The 20,754-nt window shown below is 46.0% G+C and overlaps 1 protein-coding gene across 2 annotated transcripts in view; it reads left to right on the top strand.

Moving 5' to 3' along the window:
* Positions 1–20,754, top strand: part of LRRK1 (leucine rich repeat kinase 1) — a 439,003-nt gene that overhangs the window by 260,403 nt on the left and 157,846 nt on the right. For both annotated transcript variants that reach the window (XM_082253047.1, XM_082253048.1), the window contains 6 exons: positions 3,910–4,047; positions 10,145–10,257; positions 13,128–13,204; positions 13,281–13,410; positions 16,157–16,269; positions 16,365–16,579. In XM_082253047.1, the coding sequence (XP_082109173.1) occupies positions 3,910–4,047; positions 10,145–10,257; positions 13,128–13,204; positions 13,281–13,410; positions 16,157–16,269; positions 16,365–16,579 (786 nt within the window). The remainder of the gene's footprint in view (positions 1–3,909; positions 4,048–10,144; positions 10,258–13,127; positions 13,205–13,280; positions 13,411–16,156; positions 16,270–16,364; positions 16,580–20,754) is intronic.

Genomic DNA, 20,754 nt, shown 5'->3' with positions numbered 1-20,754 from the left:
TGAAACAAAGCCAATAATTTAGGAGAAAGGAGTTCCGAATATTGGGAGAAGAATTCAATCGGGAGGCCATCTAGGCCGGGGGCCTTAGATCTAGGGAACTCGGACATGGCTGCTGCAATCTCCTCCACAGAAATGGGTGCCTCGAGGGTCGCCAACTGGTCGGGTGTCAAAGTGGGAAAGTCAATAGAGTCCAGAAAGTCATGCATGTCAGTGCAGTCAGCGGGGGCCTTAGAGGTGTAAAGTGTACTAAAAAATGATCGGAAACACTGTGTCACCGCAGCAGGATCAGTGATCTCATTACCCAGGTCATCCTTTAAAGTAATAACTACCGGGGGCCTATCCTCACAATGGACTAAATATGCGAGGAGTTTCCCCGCCCGCTCTCCATGTGCAAACAGATTCTGCTTCTGAAAAAACATCTTAGATTTCGCCTTCTCGTATTCAAGTTGGGAAAGGACTTTAGAGGTCAATTTATACTGGGATTCATGTGTCGGGGTCGGGTCCGCCATAAAGGCCTGTTCAGCTTCAATTAGATTTGTCGTTGCCCTGGAGATCTCCTCGGCAGCCCGCGCTCTAACAGCTTTGATTTTGGAAATCATAGTGGATCTGGCGAACAGTTTAAATGCCTCCCACACTGCAGCCGGGGAGGCAGTGCCCTCATTATCAGAAAAGAATTGTGTCCAGGTCCCCTCAATGTCGTTCCCATCAGACACCAAGGGGAGCCATGCGGGATTCAGGCGCCAGGCCGGGGGAGGTCTATTGCAGGGCAAGGACAACAGTATCCAATAAGGGCAGTGATCAGACAGAGTCCGTGGGGCGAAGCCCGCCGCCAGTAACCTGGGGAGCAGGGTTCGAGACAACAATATCAGATCAATGCGTGACATAGAATGGTGTGCAGCCGAGAAACAGGAGTACGCACGCTGAGCGGGGTACTTGCTGCGCCAAGAGTCGGCCAAACCAAAGCTCTCCAACAATCGGGAGAACCTGGTCGGGGACGACCCCGGCGGCGCCTGGGAGGCGCCACCGGATCTATCCAGACCCGAGTCCATCACATTGTTAAAGTCGCCCAGCCAGATCACCGGGGCCCCCGGGCATTGTGCCATAAACGCCAATCCCTCCATTATAACTACAGCAGAGTAAGGGGGGGGCACATAGAAAGCCATCAGCAGCATCAATTCCCCATAGACTGACGTTTTGAGAAAGACATATCTACCCATTGGGTCAACCTGAGATCCTAGGAGCTGGAAATGTACCGATTTGGCCACCAGAAGCGCCACACCCCTGGAGTGCGAGCTATATGCAGAGTGCTGTACCCAGCCAACCCAGGGCCGTTTGAGAGACTGCTGTACGCGGCCCTCCAAATGTGTCTCCACCAGTACTATAATGTCAGCCCGGACACGGCGTAAAACATTAAAGACAGCCGTCCGTTTAATCTTATCGCGCATACCCCTGACATTCCACGTCAACAATTTCAATGCGGCCATGGCAGGGGTAATACGGAGCGTGGAGCGGAGGCTCCCAGGATCTCAGGTAATAAGGCTACAGAACTAACAAGTCCACGGTCATACACTAGCATTAATAATCGGCAGCAAAAGAGCAGGCAGTTATTACTTGAGGTCAATGTGCATAGAACAGAAACAGTATAGAGATTGTACCAATTATAAACTGTAAACAATGGTAATACCCCAATCCCCCCTCCCTGCCCTGCACCAACCCCAACTTGTGCGGGCATGTTCCCAAACAAGTGCCTCAACCAGAACAGGCCCACATGCGACTGGTAAAGAGCAAGAACAGGAGGCCGGGGACCCCCAGGATAGTCAGCAAAAATACAGCAAAATACAACTAGGACAAGCAAGGGGGCCCGGGGGCCCAGGTCCAACAGAAGTCGCAGGGGGCAACAGGGAAGTTGGGCACAAACACACGCCTGAGCGGGTGTAGGGGGCGAAAACCAACAGGTGTATCGCTGGGTAGCAAAGCCTATGGGCAGGTGGAAATCCATAGGAAGAGAACAGAAAAATCAGTTCCATCTGTGGAGCTAGGGCGCTCCGCCGGTCAAACACAGGAGCAGTAGTGCAGGGAAATGAGGGAGGAGGGGGGGGGAAGGGGGATGCAAAGTCTTGAGTTTCGCAGGATCTACAAAACCCCCTCCACCTCTGCAGCAGCGTAAGGCATAGGCAATCAGGGAGAAAGTATCATGAAGTCGCCAGGGCAAGGTGGTCAGGCTCTAGCTTCCAGTCCTTCCAACCAGGAGATGGCGGCTTCCGGATCCTCAAAGAAGTGGGCTCGGTCCTCACCCTCCACTCCAAGACGGGCCGGGTACAACATAGAGTATTTGATATTCTTGATACGCAGCCTGCGTTTGACCTCCAAAAAGCTCTTGCGGCGCCTCTGGACCTCAGCAGAGAAGTCGGGGAAAATCGCTATTTTGTGATTTCCAAATGGAATGTTCCCCTTAACTCTGGCCAGGCGTAATATGGCATCTCTGTCCCGATAGTTCAGGAATTTAGCGATGAATGTGCGGGGGGGTGCACCCTGAGGGGGGGGACGCCCTGAGAGGCGATGTGCACGTTCCACAACAAAAGTGGGTGAGAAGGATTCTCTGCCATATGTCTGAGTGAGCAATTGTTCCAAATAAGATGAGGGGTCTGCACCTTCAGAGCCCTCCGGGAGGCCAATGAACCGCAGGTTACAGTGGCGCAGCCTATTCTCCATGTCATCTTGTTTTTGAAGGATAAGGTGTACTTGTTGCTGCAGCCTGTCTGAGGAGCTTTGCAATGGGGGGAGGGAGTCTTCCACCTCGCTAATTCTGTGTTCAGCCTCACCAACTCTGTCCCTTAGCTTCTGCATATCCTGACGCATCAATGATATATCTACCTTCACCTCCTCGATTTTAGTTGTCAGCATGGTCTGGCAAGTGGCAATCGCTTCCAATACCTTGGATGTAGCAGGGCTCTCAGGCTCCTCCACCACAAGCGACGGGCCGGCGCCATCTTGGATCGGGGCCCCCTTCTCCAGCCTCCGGAATGCAGCCAGTTTTGCCGCAGCTTCAGAGCCTTTCTTCGGCGGAGACATACGGAGGTCAGTGCCGCGGGTGTGCGGGAGGTGAAGGGAGGATTATCGTGCCCGGAGGGCTGCAGGATTAGCGGTAAAGGATATCGGTCCGGCGGAGCTCCTCTCACACACGTCCTCTCACATGCTGCGCCAGGCCACGCCCCCCTTGAATTGCATTTTTAATTGGCTTCACAGATTGATATATGTTATATATATTTACTTTTGTTGATTTGGTTCACACATAGATATATGTTATATATTTATTATTTATTTGTTGTTTAGCGCACCCCACACCACATATGCATTTATCTATATTCAAAAGCACTGAATACCGGGAGCAGCTTCAACACACTATCAGCGCACCCATCCCCCCTTAAAATATTCATGCTGCCTTTGCTTTGCTTTACTTTGCTCATCTCCTATGTTTCAGAACTTTCTAGAAGACAGGAAGGAGCAATAAAACCTTCACCCTTTGAAATCCAGTACTGCCAAAAAGAACTAAATGTACCTAACATCCTAGCAACCTAGGCCAGAATTTGGTTATATTGAGTTTTGAAAATCATTTCTGTACATCCCAGTGGCCAACAGCATCCATAACTGATGGCCTGTAGCTTAGATTTCGTAGAGCCATTTATCTAATTTACATACAGCTTTTCTTTTTTTTTTTTCTTAGTTCCCTTGGGCGATGTATATGAAAATTTACATTTCAATCCTTTTCTTAACAATTCCAAAAGAAAAACAAGAGGTTTATTCAGTTAATGGGTGTAGATGGGTCATGTAAAATATTTTAAATCCTAATATTCTTATTTTTTGGAATGTTTTCTGTCTCTATTTTTTTATGCTGCCTTTTTCTTCCAGAAACACTGTAAAGCTGCTAGAAACTGCATTGAAATTCTTCCGGATAACCTGGCTCTCTTCTGGAGGAATCATCTGCTGGAAGTAGATTTTTCAGATAACGCCCTAAAGGATGTTCCCAGGGACCTCTTCCAGTTGGAGGTAACATTCCCTAGCGATATCACCTGACTTGGTGTATTGGGGCGTAACGAAATCGCCGTGAATGGATCCTTGCATCTTAATTGAGGTCAAGAATGGAGTAAACTTGCATGGGTGTTCAACCTGTGGCCCTCTAGCTGTTGCCAAACTACAAATCCCATCATGCCTCTGCCTTTGGGAGTCATGCTTGTAACTGTCAGCCTTGCAATGCTTAATGGGACTTCTGCAACAGCTGGAGGGCCACAGGTTGAGCAACCATGGAAGTGACCAGTTTTGGTACAAGTATATAAGAACTATTCTCTGACAGCGCAGATCAGAAATTTCTTAGTGAATCCGTGTTCCTTTCCGTTTTGGAGATAAATATAAGATGTAACAGCTCTACAGTAAAGCAAAATTACAAATGCATGCAGGGTAATGCATTCCTAATTTTCTACATTTGTTTTCAAAGCTGCATGGGTGGTGTAGTATGTCTGTAAACTATGTGGAGAAAGCTCCTTGGTATCTATTAGACTGTAACTAAAGTGGTTGTAAAGTCAGGAGGTTTTTTTATCTTAAAGTGGTTGTTAAGCCAATACTATAAAATTATCGATTCCGCTCTGTAATGTAACACTAAGTGGTCCTGTACCTGTCTTAATGAAAAAATATGCCAATCTGTTCCTATATCAGAGCGTTTCCCAGCGATCAACTGACCCCTCGGCTCTCTTCCCTGTCCACCTGACATCTCCAGAGGGCGGGGCCAAGCACTGCTGTTGACGTCAGCCGGGGAAGAGGGGAGAGAGAGAGCAGAGCGGCCATGTGATCGCTAGGAGCCGCTCTGATATAGGTACATATCGCCATATTTTCTCTATAAGACAGGCACAGGAGCATTTAGTGTTATATTACAGAGGGGATGGGATTATTTTATATATATATATTTTACACAGAGCAGGTAAGTAGAACACGTTTGTCATTTTAATAGAAAAAAAATTAGACTTTACAATCACTTTAAAGTGGAACTAAACCCTCCTATCTTTTTCAACCAAGGAAGCTGGCCTCTGTTTGATCTGCGGCTGCACTGATGCTGCACATGTGATCATTTATGACACCGGCTATTTGATGGTTTGACAGTTTGGTTGAAAGCACAAGCAATGTGACAGTCAACTATCATGGCATGCTGGGAATGTAACTGTTTTTTTGAAACTGTTAAATCGAGTTTAGAATAAATATTGAAATCACAGATGAAAATGCAGAGACTGGTTAAAAAACAAAAAGTTAAATACTAAACAAATTAGATTTGCCAAGGGAATAAATATAAATCTTGTTTTGTGGTGGCTGCCCTTTAATCAACGGAGCTTTGCTTTTCTACAGACTAACAAAAGTAGAAAGTCATTCTGCTAAATGAGATAAGATTTGAGGAACGCGTTGCATTACATCTAACTGCAGGAAGACCACAACACACAAATGTTGACTAATATGTTTTTTATTTTGACATATGAAGCTGCCAGTATGCGTTATGAACATGTATACTACTGTGCAAAACTTTTAGGCGGATATGAAAAATGCTGTAAATTTGAATTGCCTTCAGAAAAAGAAGTGTTTTAAGTGGAATTAACCCATTTACCGCCGGATGATTTTGCTGTCTTACGTCCAGGCCACTTTTTGCGATTCGGCGCTGTGCGACTTAAACTGCCAATTGCGCAGTCGTACGGCACCATACCCAAACGAAATTTACGTCCTTTTTTTCCCACAAACAGAGCTTTCTTTTGGTGGTATTTGATCACCTGTGCGATTTTGTTACTTTTTGCGATATAAACAAAAAAAGAGCGTTTATTTTGAAAAAATAACGATATTTTTAAAATTTTTTTATATGAAATTCCCCCCCAAAAAATGTAAAAATCTAAATTTATTTAAAATTTTTGGCCAATTTGTTTTCTGCTACCTATGTTTGGTAAAAAAAAAAATCACAATAAGTGTATTTTGATTGGTTTGCGCAAAAGTTATTGCGTTTACTAACTAAGGGAAAGATTTTTGTCATTTTTGGTGTTTTTTTTTTTTTTAACAAGTAATGGCGGCGATCTGCGATTTTTTTATTTTTGCGGGACTGCGACATTGCGGCGGACAGATCGGACCCTTGACTGACATTTTTGACACTTTTGGGGGTACCAGTGACATTACTGCAGTAATCAGTGCTATATATATATATGCACTGTTACTGTAAAAATGACACTGGCAGGGAACGGGTTAATTTTATTGGAGAGGGAGGGGTTAATGTATACCTGGTGCTTACTGACATGTGTGGGGGGAGGTGACTGAGTGACACAGGGACAGATCGCATGTTCAGCTATGCTGAACCATGCTATCTGACCCTGCCTGTCACTTAGGAGATCCGCCCGCTCTGTTTACACAAGCAGGCGGATCTCCAAACTCGATTCCCCGACGATCGGGGAAGAGCAGCAGCGATCGCCGCCGCTCCTCCCCTGGCCCGACTCCCGCTGTGACTGAAAACAGCGGGAGCGCGCCTCCGCCTACAGGGGGAGGAGTCCAGCGACGTAGGTCTACGTCGCTGGACGGGATCGTGCCACATTGCCGCAGTAGTGTCAATGTGGGCGGTCGTAAAGTGGTTCAACTCCACTTTTGAAATTGTACCTCCAGGTAAACCTATAATAAGGATTACTGGTAGTTACAATGAATATCTCTTAGGCCCCTTTCACACATACGGTCCGATCAGATCCGCCTGTCAGTTTTTCGGGCGGACCCGATCAGATGCCCCATGCATCTCTATGGGGCAGCGGATGTCAGCGGAGACATCTCTGCTGCCATCCGATCCGATCCTGTCCGTTTAAATCCAGACGGATGGAAACAATATTTTCCATCTGTCTGGCGGATGGGATCGGATGAGAACGAACAGGCGGTCCGTTCTCATCCGATTCCCCATAGAGGACAGCGGGGATCTGACAGCTCCGAGAGCTCCAGAGCGGAGACGGAGCTGTCATCCACCTGCTCAACGTGGCTCGGCGGATCGATCCCCCGCTGAGCAGAACAGAGTCCATCGGCCGAACAGACAGGTGTGAAAGGGGCCTTAAACTTGAACTGTTTATAGGGGATATTTACACAACATGCAGCCGGTGACGTCACCGTGCATGTGCTCTGAAGGGACGGAATACAATGCTGGACCTTCAGAGCGCCGCGCCAGAGCCGAAGCCATTGCATCCCCGCCCATTCATACAGCCGGAGCCCGCAAACCCGGAAGGAAGGCCGGGTGAAGATGGCAGCGCAGGGGAGCCGTGACCGATCTAATCACAGATCGTCTTTGGATGTTGGCTGCCTCAGATCCTTCGGTCTCTTCACATCATCCCAGACAGACCCCATGATGGTGAGATCAGGGCTCTGTGGGGGGTCAAACCATCACTTCCAGCACTCCTTGTTCTTCTTTACACTGAAGATAGTTCTTAATGACATTGGCTGTATGTTTAGGAGGGTTGCCCTGCTGTAGAATTATTTTGGGGCCAGTCACACGCCTCCCTGATGGTATGCCAATATGGATAAGTATCTGCCTGTATTTCTCACCATTGATCCTGACCTAATCTCCAATTCTATTATCAGAAATGCAGCCCCAAACTTGCAAGGAACCTCCACCATGCTTCACAGTTGCAGACACTCATTATTGTACGGCTCTCCAGGTCTTCACCAACAAACTGCCTTCTGCTACAGCCAAATATTTCATATTTTGACTCCAACTAGGGTGCACATAAATGGCAGCAGGTGCTTTGCACTGATGAATCAAAATGTGAAATATTTGACTGTAGCAAGAGGCAATTTGTTGGTGGAGAGCGGTACAATAATAAGTGTCCGCGGGCAACTGTGAAGCATGGTGGAGGTTCCTTGCAAGTTTGGGACTGCATTTCTGTAAATGGAGTTGGAGATTTGGTCAGGATCAATGGTGTCCCCAATGCTGAGAAATACAGGCAGATACTTATCAATCATGCCATGCCATCAGGGAGACGTGTAATTGGCCCTAAATGTATTCTACAACAGGACAAGGACCCCAAACATACAGCCAATGTCATTAAGAACTATCTTCAGTGTAAAGAAGAACAAGGAGTCCTGGAAGTGATGGTTTTTCCCCCACAGAGCTCTGATCTCACCATCATGGAGTCTGTCTGGGATAACATGAAGATGAGGCAGCCGACATCCACAGAAGATCTGGCTTTAGTTCTCCAAGATGTTTGAAACAACCTACCTGCCGAATTCCTTTAACCGCTTCCCGACCGTCCACCGCAGTTATACGCCCACGGCAGTTTGGGGGGCGAGCCGTGCCGCCGGCGGCGCGCTCCTGCCCCTACTCGTTAGCGGGGACTCCGATGCACTGGTCAGGTGGCTCCGATTTGCCGCCTGACACCCGCGATCGCTCCCCGCTGAGAGAGAAGAACGGTCAGCTGTTGTAATCACAGCTGACCGTTCTTCTCTCTGGAATGATCACAGAGCGCCTGTGATCCTTCTATATAGGATCACAGGTCTCTGTGATAATTTCACAAACCCTGCTCCTATACAGTTAGAAACACGCCCCTAGGTACACATTTAACCCCTTGATCACTTACTGTGTTAACCCCTTCCCTGCCAGTGTCATTAGTACAGTAACCATGCATATTTTTAGCACTGATTACTGTAGTAATGTCACTGGTCCCCCCAAAAGTGTCAAAAATGGCAGGGGTCCGATCTGTCCGCCGCAATGTCGCAGTCCCGCAAGAAAATTGCAGATCGCCACCATTACTAGATAAAAAAAAAAAAAAAAAACAATAAAAATAGCATAAATCTTTCCCGTAGTTAGTAAACACGGCACACCGCTCATCTGTCACTGATTGAAACAGGGCTCCTGTGTTCCTGTTATTTTTCGGAACACAGGAGCCCTGTTTCCATCCACCAAGTCTGGCCCCCATACAGTTAGAATCACTCCCTAGGTACACATTTAACCCTTTAATCGCCCCATGTGTCCCTGCCATTGTCATTATTACAATAACAGTGCATATTTTTAGCACTGATTACTGTAGTAATGTCACTGGTCCCCCCCAAAAGTGTCAAGAATGTCAGTCAGGGGTCCAATCTGCTAAAAATCGCAGATCGCTGCCATTACTAGTAATAAATAAATAAAAATGACATAAATATTTCCCCTAATTTGTGACACGATAACTTTTGCGCAAACCAATCAAAATACACTTATTGGGATTTTTTTTTTTTTTTTACCAAAAATATGTGGCAAAATATAAATTGGCCAAAAATGATGAAAAAATTAGATTTTGAAATTTTTTTCATTGGGAATGTTATATAGCAGAAAGTGAAAAATACAGCTTTTTTTCAAAATTGTCGCTCTTTTTTTGTTTATAGCGCATAATCTAAAAATCGCACAGGTGATCAAATATCACCAAAAGAAAGCCCTGTTTGTGGGGGAAAAAAGACATCAATTTTATTTGGGTACAGCGTCGCACGACCGCGCAATTGTTTGTTAAAATGACGCAGTGCTGAATAGCAAAAAATGGCCTGGTCATTAATGGGACAAATCCTTCCGGTCCAGAAGTGGTTAATTTGTAGCGCTTTTTTTTTTTTTTTTCACGCCTGCCTAAAACTTTGCACGGTACTGTAAATCTAACTGGTTAAAGTTCTTTATATTTTACATATACAGATATGAATAATTACAGTGATGTCCAAAGCCTTATATATTGGGGTATACAGCTAAATATAAACGTTGTGCTCAAAGAGAGTCTACCTTTTCTTTGGCAAATAGTTAGACGTTCTGTTTTGTAAATCATAGGATATTTGGAATGGCCTAAGCCTTTCAAGGCTGCCTGTCTTTCTGCATCTGTTGTAGAACTGATGATCCCGCAATATGCTGCTTGCTGTACATAGCTCTTGCTTTGTAATTCTTACATATTGCCACATGATGGCGATCATGATCAGAGTTTATCTGAAAATGTTCTTTAGGTTGGTGTTTTTATATAAAGGAATTCATGGCTTTTTTTTTTTCCCACAGCTTGTTAAAAATTGAATTATGTTACCCACCGGCTAAGGTGTTATCTTGCAGAAAGTCATTAATGAACCCCACTAACAGTCTTCATATTCTTCCCAGGCTTTACAGTATTTGAAGCTTTGTGGGAACCAGCTGGCCTCCTTGCCACCCGCTGACACCTGGACTTGCAAGCTTCTCAAGAGTTTGGATCTGTCTAAGAACCAGTTGGGGAGGTGAGCTTCTACTGCTGTACATAGAGCACCGTGACTCTCAGAAAATAGCATCAATGCTCTGTTACTGGAACTGCACGCAAAATGCAGAGTGGGAGATTTCCTAAAACCGATGCACAAGGAATCCGGTGCAGCTCTGCTTAGAAACCAATCAGCTTCCAGGTTTTCATTGAACAAGCTGAAGTTAGAAGCGGATTGGTTAACATGCAGAGCTGCACCAGATTCTGTGTGCACCAGTTTTAGTAAATCCCGCAAACAACAAGAAGCCGTATACATGTCAGGCTCCAACATGTATATGAGAGTATACTTCACCAGTCATTGGCGCTGATCCTGAGTCCAATCCCTACTTGTGACAGTTTATATGTTGGAATGAAGTGTATCCAGGTCGCTGAAGCTCCTCTTGTGCTCCACTGGGTGGCGGACAAATAGCAGATACCAAACTGTAAAAAAGTGAAGCGCACGCAGACCTTGGATGATAACATTTTAATGAAGGACAATACAATACAATGAAGTTGCACTCACATTTTAGTCCTAGCAGGACAAGCACATCAGCATGTATACGGTAGCTTCCAGCTCCTCCTGTCCCTCCGGGATAACCTCCGGACTCGTCTATTGCGGCAGACGCCGCTCTAGCCCGCTCTCAGCCACTTCCTGCTTCTGGCCCCCCCTGGCCGGATCACAACATGCTAGTGCGCCTGCGCACCCGCCCGCCGTCATACACCGCTGGATAGGCTGGCCTAAGCCGAGGAGGCCGAGGCTATGCACAGTGTGGGGCTATGGAGTGGAGGGATCCAAGGGGATGCGATACCTTCTGCTGGTTGCTATGGACAACGCGTTTCGGAGGCGGAGCCTCCTTCAGGTCCCACCCGATATATATACGTATACATATTTTTTATATATATACATATACATATTATATATATGTGTATATATATATATATATATATATATATATATATATATATATATATATATATACACATAAAAAAGTACAGTAAAACTGCAGGAAAGGGCACTTGGGGGCAATCTAATGTGAATTTTTTTTATTTTGCTATGTATCAGTGTGTTTGGTGTGTTTTACTTTTGAATTTGCCGCCGGTTCCACCCCCCTGCGAACGTCACGTCGCAGGAGACGGAAGCCGGGGCACGGAGAGCATCGGGAGGAAGAACCGCAGCAGCACACCGCCCGCATACATTGCTGGATCCCAGTGACAAAGTAAGTAACCCCTCTACCAGGATCCAGCGATGCTTCTGGCGGTACCCCAAGTGTGGCTCGAGGTTACCGCTTTTGACAGTGAAATGTAACCCCGAGCCACACTCGGGAATACCGCTAGGAAGGTTAAATGCAGAAAAAAATGTGAAATGCCTACAAAAGTGGCGGGTTTTTTCCAGTGTGAAAAAGGCTCACAGTTGTGGTGCAACCACATTGATATCGGTGGGTGAGTTTGACAGGCGATGCTGCTGGTAAAACTGTGTCTCAGCCACCAGGTTTTATTACCCCGGCTGCCTTAATGAGAGATTCCCCAAGATTCATAATCTTTTATACAAACTTAACCTGTTCCCGACCACCCGCCGCAGTTATACGGCGGCAGGCAGCAGCTTACAGGCAAATCGCCATACCTGTACTGAGGCTAGGGGGCAAGCGTGTGCCATCAGCGGGCCACTCCCACCCCCACCCAGTGTCATTATTACAGTAACAGGGCATATTTTTAGCACTGATTACTGTAGTAATGTCACTGGTGCCCCCAAAAGTGTCAAAAATGTCAGTTAGGGGTCCGATCTGTCCGCCGCAATGTTGCAGTCCAGCAAAAATCGCAGATCGCCACCATTACTAGCAAAAAAAAAAAATTATAAATCTTTCCCGTAGTTAGTAGACGTGATAACTTTTGCGCAAACCAATCAAAATACGCTTATTGGGATTTTTTTACCAGAAATATTTAGCAGAAAACAAATTGACCTAAAATGTTAAAAAATTTAGATTTTTAAATATTTTTTTTTTTTTTTTTTTTTGGGAATGTTCTATAGCAGAATGTGAAAAATATTGTTTTGTTTTTTTCGGAATTGTCGCTGTTTTTTTTCGTTTATAGCACAAAAAAAAAAATCGCAGAGGTGATCAAATACCACCAAAAGAAAGCTCTGTTTGTGGGAGGAAAAAGAACATCAATTTTAATTAGGTACAGCGTTGCACGACCGCGCAATTGCCCTTTACAGTAACGCAGTGCTGATTCGCAAAAAAATGGCCTGGTTATTTAAGGGGGCAAATCCTTCCGGTCCAGAAGTGGTTAAATTTTTCTTTTTAATAATCTCCTGATCAGCCATTGCAGGTAACGCATACTTTGAGGCATATACACCTTAGGCTACGTTCACATGTGGGCGTAGCGGATCACGGGCAGGATCACCGCAATTCTGCCTGCGATCCAGAATCATTGCAAATCGCGGGACGCCTGTGCGATGCCCGTGATTTGCAATGGCACCCCAAACGCTGTGCGATGTTGCCACGATTTCCGCCTGCCGAATCGCGGTAACATCGCCAAAACAGAATCGCGGGACGCATGACGCCCAAAAAGGTACAGGAGCTTCTTTTGTGCGTCATGCTTCCCGCGATTCTGTTTGCGCGATGTTACCGCGATTCGGCAGGCGGAAATCGCGGCAACATCGCACAGCGTTTGGGGTGCCATTGCAAATCACGGGCATTTGCAATGATTCCGGATCGCGGGCAGAATTGCGGTGAACGTAGCCTAAAACCAAATTCAGTTTTGCTAATCTATAATATGTTCTGGTTAAAGAATGACTATATAGAACATCTGAAAAATGACAAAGTGATTATAAAGGTGATTCTCATTATTGTGTACGTTTTTTTTTTTTTTTTGTAGAAATGAGGACGGAAGTAAAACAAGACGGGTACCCTTTTTCTCTACCAAGTACAGAACAAGAACTGGCACTGATTTAGGTATACACTGTGCTTGGCCCAATGTAGATGTCCTGAGAAACCTTTTGCTTTTATTGACTATGTTTATGCATTGCAGGCAGCTCTGTGGAGTTCCCTCTATTCCTTAGAGATTCTCTAGAAGTTCTCTATCTGAACGATAACCAGCTCGACACCTTTCCACATTCGGTATGCCAGCTGAAGAGTTTAACTGAGCTGTATCTGGGGAGGTAAGTAAGCTGAAGAATTACATCTATACTTATGTAAACAAAGCAGGCGGATCTTCTGTCAGACAGGCAGAGAGAGATCAGGAGTTTCAGCTAAGCTACAACCCCGATCTCTCTGTGCCTGTCACAGGACCCCCCCACAGTTAGTAAGAATATTTAGGCATACATTAAAGCAGAGTTTCAGTCTCGGGGGTCAATTTGAGCTGAAAATACCCCCGGGACAGTCAGGGCTAGTACATTCCACAATGGATAGCCTCTGAACTGTCCCGGGTCGCACTTACCTGTAAGAAGAAATACTTACCTAGAAAATTTCTTCTCCATCGCTGCCATCTCGGGTGTGGGCAGCTGAAGCCGCAGTGTCCCTCTTCGTGTCCTCTTCGTGACGTCAGAGTTCCACAATGCACTGCAACGGCCCCGCTCGCCACTTCCGGTGCAGACGCGGCATCCCTGCGCAGCTTCTGGGCATGCCCAGAAGCTGTTTAGCAGTGAATGCCTCGCCTGCACCGGAACTGACAAGCAGGGCCGGTGCAGGCGCCTTGATTCCTGGGAGCGATGACGTTCAGCTCCCAGGAATCATCGCAACCTGGAAGTGACGGCGCGGGCGCAGAGGGAGGAAGTGGAAGGAGGGTGAGTATATTTTCTTCTATAATAAGGTAAGTGACCCAAAAAAAAAAAAAATCGCCAGTATCCATTTCTTTTTCAGGTTCCCCTTAGAAAGCGGATGGCCCAAAATCGATTTGATCGATTTTGAGGCCGGAACTCCGCTTTAACCCCTTTGATCACCCTCCAGTGTTAACCCCTTCCCTGCCAATGTCATTTATACAGTAACAGTGCATATTATTTAGCACTGATTACTGTAGTAATGTCACCGGTCCCCCCAAAAATGTCAGTTAGGGGTCCGATCTGTCCACCGCCATGTCGCAGTCCCGCTAAAAAATCGCAGTTTGCCGCCATTACTAATAAAAAAATAAATTAATAAAAAGTCCAAAAATCTATCCCGTAGTTTGTAAACGCTATAACTTTTGCGCAAACCAATTAAAATACGCTGGGATTTGGGATTTTTTTTTCACCAAAAATATGTAGCAGAATACAAATTGGCCTAAGCTGATAAAAAAATGTAATTTTTTCAAAAAATTTTTATTGGGAATGTTTTATAGCAGAAAGTAAAAAATATTGTTTTTTTTTTTCAAAATTGTCGCTCTTTTTTTGTTTATAGCGCAAAATCTAAAAACCGCAGAGGTGATCAAATACCACCAAAAGAAAGCTCTAATTTTTGTGTGGGAAAAAAAGGATATAAACTGTATTTGGGTACAGCGTCACATGACCGCGCAATCTTTCGTTAAAGTAACGCAGTGCCGAATCGCAAAAAAATGGCCTGGTCATTAACCACTTAAGCCCCGGAAGATTTTACCCCCTTCCTGACCAGGGGGTATTTTGCGATTCGGCACTGCATGACTTTAACGGACAATTGCGCGGTCGTGCGACGCTGTACCTAAACGAATTTGGCGTCCTTTTTTTCCCACAAACAGAGCTTTCTTTTGGCGGTATTTGATCACCTGTGCGATTTTTTGATCACGCGCTATAAACAAAAAAAGAGCGTAAATTTTGCAAAAATAGCAATATTTTTCCCTTTTTTTTATATGAAATTCCCCCCCAAAAAAATTTAAAAATCAAAATTTTTTAACATTTTCGGCCAATTTGTTTTATGCTACCTATGTTTGGTAAAAAAAATCGCAAAAAGCGTATTTTGATTGGTTTGCGCAAAAGTTATTGCGTTTACTAACTAAGGGAAAGATTTTTGTCATTTTTGTTGTTTTTTTTTTAACGCGTAATGGCGGCGATCTGCGTTTTTTTTTTTGCGGTACTGCGACATTGCGGCTGACAGATCGGACCCTTGACTGACATTTTTGACACTTTTGGGGTTACCAGTGACATTTCTACAGTAATCAGTGCTATATATATGCACTGTTACTGTAAAAATACACTGGTAGTGAAGGGGTTAACTTTATTTGAGAGGGAGGGGCTGTGTGTGTCCCTAGGGGCGTGATTCTAACTGTGATTGGCTGTGGCTTCAGCTGTATGCAGAGTGATCAACGGATCTACATAATAGATCCATATGATCATCTCTCATACAGAGGGGAGAATGACAGGTGGCTTGTTTACACAAGCTGCCTGACTTTCTCCCTCTCCCCCGCCGATCGCAGAGTGGCTGGCGGACATCTGGTCCGCCGGTCACACGCGCGGGGGGGTCCGTGACCACGCGGGAGCGTGCCTCCGGCGGCGCGCGCTCGCTCCCTAGACCCTCACAAGCTAGTGACGTAGCCCTACGTCACTTTGCCTGTGAGGGGCTGACCGCCGCCGTAGATAGTCGTGCGGCGGTCTTCAAGTGGTTAAGGGGGTAAAACCTTCCGGAGCTGAAGTGGTTAATGAAGGAATTTGATTTTTTTTTTACATTTTTTTATTGGATATGTTTTGTAGCAGAAAGTGGTTAGCATACCTTGTAGAGGGCTCCACAGTCAGTATGCTTTATACTGTAAAGTCTGACCTGTGTCTATGATTGAGAGTTTGGATCTTCCCCTTTCCACGTCTCACAATAGCCCCAATAGGCCTCCCATCATAGTTATTGTCTACTATTAGTTGGTTGAATTTAAATTTATTGAACACCCTGGATTTGGAGTTTCGCAAGGCATGTTAGGTGTTGCTGGTTTAGTTGTGTAGAGCAGGTAAATCAGTTTATTCTCTTTTCTAGTAATCCAGGTATAAAGGAGCTTCCACCTGAACTGGGCCAGCTTTCATCTCTGTGGCAGTTGGATCTTGAGGACCTTAACATCTTAAACCTGCCAGTAGAGATCCGGAAGGAAGGTAAGTAGCTAACCATATGGAGATACAATACCATGGGCTCAATTTACTTTTTAGGTTTTACACATGCTCATCTTGAATATTTTCTTTCTGTATAGGACCAGTGACTATACTGGCTTACCTGCGGGCCCAGCTGAGAAAAGCAGAGCGGTGTCGACTTGTGAAGATGATTATAGTAGGACCTCCACGGCAAGGGAAAACCTCTCTGTTTGAGGTCTTGCAGACAGGAAAAATATCCCAGCAAATGCAAGGAGATAGTACAATCCGGACTACCTGCTGGGAGCTGCAGAGGCCTGTGAGCATTAAGGCAAAGGTGATTACTAGGGTGGTCTCTCACTCACACTAGGTAGACCGATGTTTCTGCAAAAAATGAAAGCTGGTGAGGCCTTTGTCTGTTTTCCAACCTGTGGGGAATGGTGAGATCTTCTGTGTTACTAATATAGAGGCATATGTGTAATCCACACCTTTCAGTTACTCAAAAGGGAATAATCCTTGCCCAGTCCTCACAAGAGATGCTGAAACTGGGCTAGGTTGCTGGTTGCCTTCAAAGTGGTTGTAAACCCTTACATACTAACCTCATGTGATACACAGAGATGAAACAAATCCTTTTACATATGTTGTACCTGTTTATCTGCAGCAGAAGCCTAACTAGAACCTTCAGGGCCCTGGTGCAAGAAACCATGAAGGGCCCCCCCGGACCACTGGCCGGGGACCTTTCCTTCAAGCCTGGGGCCCTTTACTCTCATTGCGGGGCCCTTTATTACGGTCCTGCAGCGGGACCCTTTCACAAGTTCCGCAGTTCCTGCCATCTTGGGGCCTCCCCATGGTGGTGGAATGCCAGGGCCCGGTTGCCAGGTGACCTTTGCGATCCTGGAAGTTCACCCACTGGTGTCAGTAGTTTTTATTTTATGGTATATTAATTGTATTATTTATCATTTTATTTTCTTTTTTTTTACAATGTCACTGACTATGACTCTGTCCATTCAGAAAAGGAAGGAGCTGGTAAATTACATATTTACCAACCCCTTCCTGGTTCTCTATTGTAGGGAGCTCAGTGGGTGGTGGGGGGGGGGGGGGGTTTGGGGACAGGGGAGCACACAGGGGCCCAGAGACAGCAGAACACAAATGAACTGGATAGGAGGAGTGGCGGGGGCAGCATACAGAGGAAACAATCTCCTCCATATTCCTCCTGCAGCTACAGGAGTAAGAAGGAGGACAGTGATTTCTCTACATGCTGCCCCCGCCGCCCCTCCTATCCAGGTGTACAGGGGAGCTGCACAGGCCCCCTGGAGCATGGGGCCCGGTTGCAATTGCAACCCCTGTAGTAATGCCCCTGATCTGCAGCCTTCTCTCCTCTACATTCATTCAGTGTCTAGAATTTACACAGCATTTCGAGCTTCAGAAGGCAGGGGGGGAGAGCAAAGAGCGAAGTGCAATCTGAGACCTGAGTGGAGAGAAAGACACTCACCCCTCTACACAATCTCATAGGGAATCATGCAAAGCTGAGGCTGTCAATCACTTGTGTGCTGGGGTGGGGGGGGGGGGGGGGGTTGTCTCCCGGGATTCCTTCTTCTGGGCATAGACTGTCAGAAGTGACTCATGCAGAAGGCAGAGGGAGGACACAGCAGACAGAAATCACGCTAGGTGCTTTGGATAGGGGCAAGTACACACTATAGAAGGATATGCTTTAAAGAGGAGGTAAATTCTGTTTTTTTTTTTCCCTGCAAAGTAAAGGCATAATGTGCTAGTATGCATTGCAAACAAAGCCCTCGTCCTCGCTGAAAGCCGCATCCATCTTTGCCCGTCTTCCTTCTGGGTCCGCAGACTCAGGCTGTGTTACTGACCAGAGCCGACCTCACTCCCATGCATGCGCGCAGGAGCCGCCGATCATGGCACAGGGCTCTGAAGAAACGGCACGGGCGGACATTCCTTCAGAGCGCATGCGCGATGACATCATTGGCGCAATATACAGTAAATATCTCTTTAACAGTGCAAGTTCAGGAGATATTTACAGTACCTATAGGTAAGCCTTATTATAAGCTTACCTATAGGTACAAACAGTAGAGGGAAGTTTACAACCACTTCAATCATTTTACATTTACCATTTACATTGGTCACAGGCACCAGTGCTATCTTGTTTAAGAGAAAACAGTAGTAATTGGGCAAGTTTTTTTGTAATTGGATTGCTTTGTTCCAGAGAGAGGTTATTTTTTATGCAGTTACCAAAGCATTAGATAATTTTCTTACGCACCCAAAAATAAACAGGTGAGCAGTTTTAGGGTATCCAGGTAAAAAAAACATATCTTTGCAAACATAATCTCAATGCTTCAACAGTTTTTATGCACACAGGTCCATGTAAACTTTGTTTTGTTTGCATTTACTGTCCTGGACTTAGAACAAGGAAGGCATCTGCTCCAGACATGTGCTTAGTGCAAAGCCAGGAGCATCTATACTGCACCGCACTTATGTAATCCATAAAGAAACATATCATAAACTGCTGAAAGCAGACAGCAACTGCATAGGATTAGTTAAAGCAGACCTTCATTCAAATATAAATGTGGGGTCATCCTCTTCTTCCTTCCTGCCTCTAATAAAGTTGCTGGTATTTTTTTTTCTTTTGAGGGGAGGGGGGGGGGAACCTTTTTGTGACCGGTCCCCTATCTTCTCGCTCACTGATAGCCTGGGAAAATGTCAAACATCCTAAGAGGCCAGGAACCTCCTGTGAATCATCAAGAAGTCACAGCCATCTGCCAAATCCAATGTGGCGGCCTTGTGGAACCGCAACCCCCACAAGAATTTGCTGCAGTGAAGACCTTGCTGGTCTCCATGGGCACTGTGCAGCATGTGGTTAGCACAAACACAATAGTGCATACACCGATCAGCCGTAACATTTTGACCACAGACAGATAAAGAGAATACCATTGATTATCTTGCGACGGTGGCACCTGAAAGAGGGTGGGATATATTAGGCTTTGAGTGAACATGTTGTCCCTGAAGTCGATGTGTTGAAACAAATGTAAGGATTTGAGCGACTTTGACAAGGGCCATTTTAATGGCTAGACGACTGGGTTAGAGCAACTCCAAAACTGCATCTCTTGTGGGATGTTCCCGGTCTACAGTGGTCAGGACCAACCAAAAGTGGTCCAAGGAAGGAAAACTATCAAACCGGCAACAGGGTCATTGATGCACGTAGGGAGGGAAGGCTGACCCCTGTGGTCGGATCCAATAGAAGAGCTATTGTAGATTAAAGCGCTGAAAAAGTGAATGTTGGTTTTGATAGAAAGGTGAACACACAGAGCATCACAGTTTGTTGTGTATGCGGTTGTATAGCTGGAGACGGGGGTGTCCATGCTGACCCAGGTCCACAGTCAAAAGTGCCTACAATGGGCAAATGAGCCTCAGAACTGGACCATGGAGCAATGGAAGAAGGTGGCCTGGTTCGATGAAGCACATTTTTATTTACATCTTGTGGATGTCCAGGTGTGTGTGAGCCACTTTCCTGAGGAAGAGATGGCACCGGGAAGCCCTTTTAGAGGGGGGCAAGCCGGCAGGGGCAGTGTGATGCTTGGTCTTGTAGAGTCCATGCCTCGATGGATCAGAGCTGTTTTGCCAGGAAAAGGGGAACCTACTGAATATTAGGTGGGTGGTTATAATGTTATGGCTGATCGGTGTAGATGCGGCCCCATGGATAAAGGCCCCTTTCCGTGAGGCTGCATATATGCCAGCCTTTCTCAACCTTTTCAACACAGAGGAACCCTTGAAATAAATTTCTGGTCTCAGGAAACCCCTGCTAAAAATTTAAATTCTACAACTCATGACACATTAGTGTGACAGTCAGTGGGAAGAATGCTCCTTACTCTTGTCATCATTGGGAAGAATTCCTCCCTTACAGAGAGCTAAAAGGAACAATGGTGTCATTGGGAAGTTATCTGAGAGGCAGAAATTGTCCATTGCCCAAGGAACCCCTAGCAACCTCAGGAGGAACCCTAGGGATCCACAGAACCCTGGTTGAGAAACCCTGACTTATGCGTACGCTTGGCTGGAAAATTATGACATTACCGTATATACTCGAGTATAAGCCGACCCGAGTATAAGCCGAAGGCCCCCACTTTTACCACAAAAAGATGGGAAAAATGATTGACTCGAGTATAAGCCTAGGGTGAGAATGCAGGGTGGCGGGCATGGTACAGGAGAATGCAGGGTGGCTGGCATGGTACAGGAGAATGCAGGGTGGCTGGCATGGTACAGGAGAATGCAGGGTGGCTGGCATGGTACAGGAGAATGCAGGGTGGCTGGCATGGTACAGGAGAATGCAGTGTGGCTGGCATGTACAGGAGAATGCAGTGTGGCTGGCATGTACAGGAAAATTCAGGGTGGCAAGCATGGTACAAGAGGATTGTGGGCATAGTAGTGCGGCTGTGTTTCACTTACCTGTTCCAGAGGCGCCTTCATTTTAAAAATTACGCCGCCCGGCGCCGACACGTCATT

Source organism: Pelophylax lessonae (assembly GCF_965119305.1).
Source record: "Pelophylax lessonae genome assembly, chromosome: 4".
Lineage (NCBI taxonomy): Eukaryota > Metazoa > Chordata > Amphibia > Anura > Ranidae > Pelophylax > Pelophylax lessonae.
The sequence above is the reverse complement of the archived record's forward strand: the minus strand, read 5'-3'. Positions and strand labels throughout refer to the sequence as shown.